The 9,228-nt window shown below is 35.0% G+C and overlaps 1 protein-coding gene across 1 annotated transcript; it reads left to right on the top strand.

The window, feature by feature from the left end:
• The first annotated feature begins 5,875 nt into the window (after window positions 1–5,875).
• LOC120338076 (uncharacterized) lies at window positions 5,876–8,366 on the top strand. Its single transcript, XM_039406008.2, has 3 exons — window positions 5,876–6,178; window positions 6,808–6,980; window positions 7,361–8,366. Exons 1-3 carry the CDS (start codon window positions 5,975–5,977, stop codon window positions 7,812–7,814), a joined length of 831 nt encoding a protein of 276 aa, XP_039261942.2. The 5' UTR covers window positions 5,876–5,974; the 3' UTR covers window positions 7,815–8,366.
• Window positions 8,367–9,228: the final 862 nt, after the last annotated feature.

Below are 9,228 nucleotides of genomic sequence, written 5' to 3'. Positions count from 1 at the left end.
ATGAAGAATGTAAGGGTGGGAAAATACCATTTCTACTTTAAAATGCAATCCTAACCCAAAATCTTACATCATTTGGTCAGTTTCATTTCAACCCATTTGAGGTAAAATGGTATATACGATTGCTTTATACAACAAAACATAGCCTACACACGTATCAATATAAAAATTTGCGGCGCTCCATAAGTATGTGTACCAATATAGAGGCAACTGGTTTTGTTTGCCTACTTTACATCAAGTTGTATAAAGGGACTGAAACCTATGGGCAGGGGGTATATTCACTTGGGTAACACAGACAGTCCCAAATTTGTAATAGAATTAAAATAAGAAAAATTGGAATAAAATTATGGCCTAACTCTAACCTGGTACATATACTACGGGAGTACCAAATTTGCAGCAAAGTCTCTAATAGAAAAAAATGGAGTTGCTTACCAACAACTGCGGATGTTCGACCATACACGCAAGCTTTGAGGGAAATGCCGTAATGTGAGGACATCACCCACCGCAATGTCACACTTTTGAGATTGGTCAAATAACGTTGGACACGAAATGTACCTAGTGATCGTTTTGTTATTATGCTGTTGTTGTTCCTATTGGTATTTTCTTTTTATTCTTCTGAACACTTTTCACTTCAATTACTAGACGCATTGCCTTGAAAGTTTTCGTTATGTGTTCTATACCAGATGGCATCGGATATTATAGAATGCGTAACAGATTGTGGTAGAACAATACGCTTGATAGTAAAATGATACTTCCTATATAAATTGACCTAATTTTGGAACCAAATTTAGAGAACATTTGAATATTACAAAATCTTATACTGGCTTGGTATTTTACATACTAAGCCCGATTTATCAAGGTGCCAATTCTTCGGTTTAAAGATAAATTTTTACATGTTACGTATTCGTTCTATGTCTCATTAAATTTCTAAAGCGTTAAGGGCTATAAATATCTTTTACTATTTATATAAATTCCACACTCGTCTCGTGTCCGCCGTATTAAAAGAGAGTTTGCAATAGCTTTGCAACTATATCTGATATATTCATACATGTTTTAAATATAATGTTATAGAACTAGAACCTTTGGTTGTTCTATCGGGTAAATAGCAGTCAAGTCGTCCCTATCTTTCTTACAAGCGAGATTCTGTGTTAAACGACGATTTTATTTTATTTATCAGTTCTGGAGTATTTCCATCTAATTCCCTGCAGGTGACAAAAATACAATCATATATTTCATCATTACTCATCTCTCTCGCATTCTGGATACATCTAATCTGATTCTTTCCATGACTAAGATGCAGGTGGCCTATTACGTGGATGCCAATCATTTTTTGCAAGTGTAATCTTCGATGATCGTCGATTACTGCATAAATAATTGTAGGCCTGTTTTCGTTGAAAACTTTTCGCCTGATACCATCTCTGAATATCATTTCACAAGACTCTTCGAAGTAAAGTGTGGATATTCCTCTATTTCTGTATTCTTCTGAAGTTACTTGTGATACTCCAATCATTATATTTATGTTTAAAAATTTCGATATGTAGTTCATTTTTGAATGGATAGCAAATTCATACCATTCGTCCTCTCTGCAAAACAGAAATTATACCCAATTGACTACGCTAGAAATTATTTTGTTGATGCGTTATAGATACTACATTTCAATTAATCCCAACGACAAACTGTTTTTCCTATTTTTGCAAAGCAATGTAGGATGCGAGTAATGTAAACTGTTAATATGGATTCTAATGACCCGTAATCAAATATAAATTTCTCATGTTCTGGAATAACTGTTTTTCAAGCTGAAATAATGTTCGCTGTAAAGAAAGTTGGCAACTTATTTATTCCGTCGAACCCTTACAATAAAGATGATAATAACACAATATCGGCTTTTTGAAATTTCGGAGTCGGCGTTTTCTTGTTTGTATCGGATCGGGGACAGTATCGGCGAAAAAAGTGGTATTGGTACATCTTGAAAATATGGGCCCCCACAAATAGAAAAATGGGAATGCTGATCTGCCAAAAAAGTATTTTGTTTCTAGATAAAACTGGACTTTCTTGGACCTCCAGAAGTTTGTGCACCAAGATGGCGCACATCCTGAACATAGTATGTGTACCCGGTTAGGGTACCGGTTGTGCGCCGTCTTAGTGCACATACCTCTGGAGCGCCCTTTTTATACCTTCGACATGCTTCCCAGCCTTCGACATCGATATTTCGCATCTCACTTTGATCAGATTCTTTGTGCTGTGCAAATCCATACTGACAACAGCATTTATAAATCATTTCATCTTTTCCAAATGCATTCCGAATTTTTTCACATACCAGACCAGCCTGTCCATTTGAATATTCAGACTAAAATGGCAAATTAACAATATTCAAGATAAGTTGTGTGTGTTAGAACCAAATAGTATGGACTTGCTGATTGCAGTCATTTGCTACATACTCTGTCACCTTACTTTAGCTAAAGTGTAGGCTACCTAGAGCCAGACAGATTCTTATCCTCTTGAATTTTGAATATAAAAGCCTTGTTTAGATCGAAAAACGGTATCATTGCCGTGTTACCAGAAGTAAAATATCACATATCCAAATTCTCCCGAAAAGAGATTTCGAATTCGATTATGCTTGGAGCATTGGGACTTGCGAGCATTTTGTCGTCAACTATGGAGCACTACTCCGGGATAACGAAGTTTTACTACGAAAACTTTATAGTTCTCAATACACTTCTTTTTCTCTTTTGAAATTTCGAATCGCAAAAACTAACTATCGCTCTGAAGTTTGAACCCAATTTTAGAACCTACATGTTGAATAAGATTCAACCCAACTTTGACTCTAAATGCTTGGACTATAAGTCGTAGAAACAGTTGAGTTTTTGACGAGCGTGGCGTATAGTTTAATCTTCACAGTTGAAAGATTATATGAATCATTGAGCAATATTGTTGAAATGCGTGCATTCTCTCTGATTTCATAATATTTCAGCTTTCAAGAATTGTTTCATTTTCATTCCTTTATCTGTCTCTTTGTATTTTCGGATCTTTTTGAACGCAGTTTTTGTACTACTCTATTCCCAAGAGGTTCATATATTACGATGAAAACGTTAACAAAATTACAAAATGCCATATCTATAAAAAATGCAAACGATACATCGGAATAGATCCCAGTAAAGTTATTAAATAATGAATGTGAACGAAATCTGTTATGCTAACATGATATAGATGATTCATATACAACTTCAGGAACGCTTTTCTTTTGTTGGAATCAGGATGTGACCTTTTATACGGTGTGGAGTCGTGGAAGGATTTTGCACAAAGTTCAATAAAATCCTTCCAGTCATTTTCGTTGTCGGTGCAAAGTTCTAACTTCAATTTTATGTTTTTTCACTGCTTGTGAGTTTCTACAAAAAGATACCTAGGGCTGCACAGTTTGTTCTACTGATTGCCTCCCTATAGAAATATAGGCCTGAATATGTTTACTCAGAATATGGGTGAATAATTATTTTTCTATGATGCTTAGAATGGCGGTGGATATTTGTTGTATGCCAGCAGATTTCGGGGTCGTACCAAATATTTGATCTAGGAGCAAATAGACGTCATGTAGTATATTTACAATAATGTTGTTAATCCGGAAAAACTTAATTGTCATAAATATAAAGTAAGCAACTCAACTGTATACGCTATCATTCGACTCTTGCAAATTTGACTTCACACATACCAACATTTTAGGCATATACATTAAATAAATTTACATAAACATAATCACCATATGAGCCTTGACCTGACAGGGTAGCGTGTAGGACCGAAAACTAAGCTGTCCTATGCTCCGTATACTAGTAGATGCCTGTGCAGCAGTAAATTACTTATTTGTTGGAATCGAATATCTGAAATACTTCATATTAACTGTATGTTAATATAATGTATGGAATTGAATGGAGGAGGTGTATAAATACAATTTAAAATGTACTATGTTGACATTCTGGTCATTTTTATGATTTCAAAAATGTTACTTTTTATCAAACGTTTTTGTGACCGACTTTTTAGCTGGACGGGACTATCTACTTAATCACTGATGACATTATTAAAATAATCTCTCGGAGTGGACTTTGCATAACGACATTCCTACATGTTAACTTTTGCTTTTGCAAAAATGCTAATTTCATACCCTGCCAATCTACGTACGTTGAATGAACTTTGGACCGATCGTTCGATGGCCTTTGAATTCACCCATATATCTGATATTCTAATGTTGCGTGTACATTTAATTCAATTATGTGGAATTCGTATTAACAGTTTTATTTCATACACTTGTTCTTCCTTGAAAACGAGTTTAGCTTCATTTCTCAAAGCAGCATACACCCATTCCGATACCAAATTATGATGTTGTCATGAAATAGGGAACTAGGCTCCCGAGAAATGTAAATCATGTCTATATCCATACCAATATGTGCTAGGCAATTTATCGATAACTCCAGTTGCTAGTATATATATATCACAAAATATTGAACTGATTTCAATAATAATAATAAAATTAAAGTCAAATTATTGTTTATATTCCGTAAATAATTAAATGTAACAAATATTAGGTTCGTTAGCTTTAACTAGCTGGATTAGTAATAGGGCATTTAAAATGGTTTTTGGGGCAATTTAGATACATAGTTTATCGCCCGCCCATTATTCGATCCCTGATTGGTTTCTTAAACATTGCTATAGTATTATCTGTAAATACTGTAATGTTTCATCAAAACGACATGAAAAATTATACTAGTGAACATATATTATATATTTACGTTATATTCGTATATTTCCTTTTTAAAAATCTATTAGTAGTGGTCTGTTCGTGCATATACAATAAGTAGGGTTACCGTATTTTTGTGACTTCAAAGTGGGACGCCCCTAAAGACAACGACCCCTTAGATGTGATCCTGTAGCTTTACAGTTCCCGATTTTACTACATACGCCTATATTTAAAGCCTGTTGTGGTCATTGACCATACCGTCATCGAGAGTTCATGGGCGTATACTCTGTCTGAATATCGAGTTTAGTTTGAAAAATAGAAAGGAATAGACGCTAACGATACAAATGATCCGAATTTATATTTATACATGTACTGCAAAAGGAATAAAGAATAATAAAATAGTCTGCCGTGAACGTCCGACCAGGACCAACTGGAATTGATTTCACATGTCATACGTTCGATAACATTGTTAGCGGGAAACAACGAAACAAACAAAATAACGCATTCACCTTCAGTGAGTAGGCTAGCGTTGCGATACACAGCAACAACAGTAACGTGAACATGTTCGTGTATTATGCAAGGAATGCTGGATGGCTGAACGCCAAAGCGGAACTTTTGGCTGACTTGTCGGGAAGGAGGGCGGGACAAGACGCTAAATAGCGGGACTGCCCCGCCTAAAGCAAGCCGTATGGTAAACCTACCTATTTTTATTTATTTCAGAAAAATTTGCGATCACTATGGGATTTGTTTTTTGTGTTCGATGACGTCAATAAAACTAAAAAGTGCGCCCTTTGTGGCTACTGGTAGTCAGGTGAGGTTAGGTACCGGCAGTTTCTTGAGGCAGATTGCGTACCCGTACTACTTCGTTTTGTTCTTTGTGTTAATATATTTAAGCATCGCTGTCTTGTCTTAAATAGTTCTCAAATGGTAATTTTGTGTAAATGTAAGATCCTTAAATTTTGAATGCGATCGTGTCACAGAAATTACAATCGGCTAAATAATCACATAGGGCAGACATGTAATTACTGCAAACCGGGAAGCTACGCTCTAGTATAAATCTGTTTGCACGAAAATACATTCCCGCAAACGTTTGACTCACAAAAACAACTTCGCGAAAGTATTGAGTATTAAGAAGTTATGTCCAGTCGATTTCATTTGACCTAAAGTAAATATTTGTTTAAATGCTCTAGCATCCAGCCTAATTTATTATCAATAGGGTTGAATTAGTTAGAGTAATAGTAGACCATTGGCAGGATGGCAAAATCAGATGCAAGTAACAGATTACCAAACGTGTCAGCAATGCAGTTGAAAGTTTGTACTGATAATGAAAATGACTGGGTGGAATTCATTGAACTCTGCGCAATATCATTTCAGGAATCAGCGCCGTTTGTAAGATCTCACCCCGATCCCGTCAAGAGAAAAGCGTTTTTAATGAAGTATATAAAACATCACTACGAGGTAAGCTTGAGTTTCTTTGGTGTTTGTATAGAATAGCATACTGTCTATTATATAGTCTTGTAGTGTCTATTTGCCATATTTTGAAGAAGCACCACCATCACAAAAACTATGGAATGATGTATTGTCACAACAATTCGTAGCAAACAGTAAAAAAGTAATTCGGTGAAACGGCATTTTGTTGTGGTTGAGTGAGAATGAAGTTTTGAGAGTACTTAAATATCGTAATACCCACAGTCTGTACGGCGAAGTATGTTATGATATCCATACCAAACTCGTAACTATATGACCAGGCTCATTGACTAGATGCGAGCATTGAATTTCCAGCTTTTTCGCGGAATATAATGACCCAAGGCTTTCTCAATTTTTTTCTCATATGATTTAGCCGAATCGTTTAGTTTTGGAACGTTAGATAAGTCTTTGACAATATTTAGTTAGGCAAAATCACAAAAGAGTTAAAGATAGTGACTTCTTCTGAAAACGAAAGTTTGCGAATAGTTGAAACAAAATTTGGCGTGAACAACGTTTCACGCCAACACAATTTATTAATGTCACATATTGGCCATTACCCGCGCTATAACCATTCAACTTTCTTGAAATAATATATGTGTTTTTTTTTCTTATTACCTAAGACAGAATTGTCAAACGGACGAGCTGGACTGGCGTGTGTAAAAATGCAAAATGCGTTTGGAAGAGAAGAAATAATATACGGGAGTTGTTGCCAGTATGGACATGGAAAGCGTACAGAATCCGATCAAGGGCCAATGCGAGAACTTGATGCCATTGGTTGGGAAAAGAATGAGATGTAAAAATTTGGGAAAATACAGTTTATTTTCATTCACATTCATAATCTCTCCTTTATCTTTAGACTGCAAAACAAATTCCCACAAAATTTTCATTCTATTATGAATATTGAAGCATCAAGTTTTGAATAATTCACATTTAAAAAAATTCAGAGAATAGACTTCCCTCACCCGTATGTTTATATTAAATTGGGTTTAATATATTAAAGAAAGGTTTACCAAAATTTCTCGTTTGAATTAGTAAACAGGGAAGTATTTTTACAATTCTTTTATTTTCGCCATGCAAGTCAAATTGAGAGTTCTACCAGTTGCGTTTTATTCCATACGCATTTGACTTTTGAAGTGCATAAACATTAAATTTGGCAAATTATTTATTTTGCAGGGAAGATGAATGGTTAGAGCTCCAGATTCATTCAAAAATGCCGTACATAGCCGAGTTTTTGAACGTTAACATTATGCATGGAGTATATCACGCAACTTTAGAAGAGTACAAAGGAAAGGGAATAGCTAAACATTATACCGTGCCAGCCATCACTGTCATATTTGCAGATGGAACTAGACGAGGAATTTTGGATGGTGCTAAGCCAACGATCATATATGGCGTAATTGATGATTACCGGGCACTAGGATTGCAGAAATTGGCTGGTTACGATGAAATATATCATTTTCATAATACTCATGATAAGAATTACATTAAGTGCATTAACGATTCAAAAGAAGTGAACCAAAATGAAGGATTTAATTGTGTTTTTCTGACGTGTAGAGAACTAGGTGGAAATACTCCTGATTTGATCAATAAATTCAAAAAAGTATTTCTTATGAAATCTCACATTTGAGAAGAAATTGATTCGATTCGAATAAATTACTTAGCATAATTCCAACAATGGAGCCTTTCGCGAGTATATCGTGAGGACGAGACACAATTTTGACACGAATCTGACTTTCGAATCTTTTTCTACCATTTTGACAAGTATTACGTTCTAAATAGGTTTTTACCCTTCATTTTTTCTGTTCCTTTGGTGTTGGTTTTTATTAAAGATTAACTTTGATTGTAATGTTTGCCTGTCTTACTTGGGATAACAAGCATTCGAAGCTTTTTTTATTAGTGATAACTATTCATTTTCTTGCTGAGAAAATGTAATAATTTCAATTATACTAATATGCAACCATGCTTACTAAACGAGGAAAAAATTCTCCTCAGTACAATAGTGTCACGGATTTTATTATCCGGGTGTTTCATTTTAGTTTGTCTTTTTATATTTGACTATATGCTTTTCGAGGACCCTCAATTTGGATATACTTCATTCGGGTCCGGTTGCTGTGAGACTCCGACCACCATCAGGTTGTGAAAAAAAAGAGCTTCTCTCTCTTCCTCGCTCGGCTGGGTTGGACGTGTTTTCCTGTGTTCTCTGTTTTAAGTGTTTTTAACGGTGGAGTTGCTTCATAATAAACCACAAATCCGGAATCTGATTCTTTCAATACACAGAATAAACACCTGTGGGCTCTATGGAATTCGTTTTTCACTTCGAAGTTTTGTGTGATGACGTCATCAAAATTAAAAATTGAGCAGCGTACTATATATTCAATTCGTTTTAGACATCCCTGATTATCAACAACAACAGTTGGCAAAATGATCCACTGGTTTATATTGTGCTGAATAACCCAGGTTTCTGTACTAAGAGTTCAGTTTTATGTCGGTTTCTGTTCCAATAGAGCCATTTTCGAAAATATAATAGCCAATCTGTCTGTGACATCAAATTTTGGAATGGATGGAAAATGCAAAAAATGAATTGATTAGGAATTTCTGTGATAGGTCATTTGTAATTTACTAGTTCAGTGCAATAGCAATAATGTTTTTTTGACCTTGTCACTGCCGAATTCCCACAAATAAATCTAAAATATGGAAATAAGATGTAACTTTGTGTCTATGCCGACAATCGCCGTGAATAGGTTAAAGACACGCATTTACATGCTTTGGTGACCGGCTGGGAATATCGGGTGTCGTAGGCTTTTCCTATTTGCATACCATAATAATAATTTGTGACGTTTGATTATTTCAATTCATTTAAGTATTCTTGGTCCGTATTTGCAAGAATTTTCAAAGGAAGCCTAAATTTGTTTGAGGAATAAGTGCCTACCTGATTAAATTTTGAATAAATACTGCAAAATTGATCATTTAAAAATGATTTTAAATTCCTCTAATAATACGGGAAATATATTTTGCTATCACAGAAATGCAAATTAGTATAG

Source organism: Styela clava, chromosome 10 (assembly GCF_964204865.1).
Source record: "Styela clava chromosome 10, kaStyClav1.hap1.2, whole genome shotgun sequence".
In the NCBI taxonomy this organism is placed as follows: domain Eukaryota; kingdom Metazoa; phylum Chordata; class Ascidiacea; order Stolidobranchia; family Styelidae; genus Styela; species Styela clava.
This window is presented reverse-complemented; position numbering and strand designations above follow the sequence as displayed.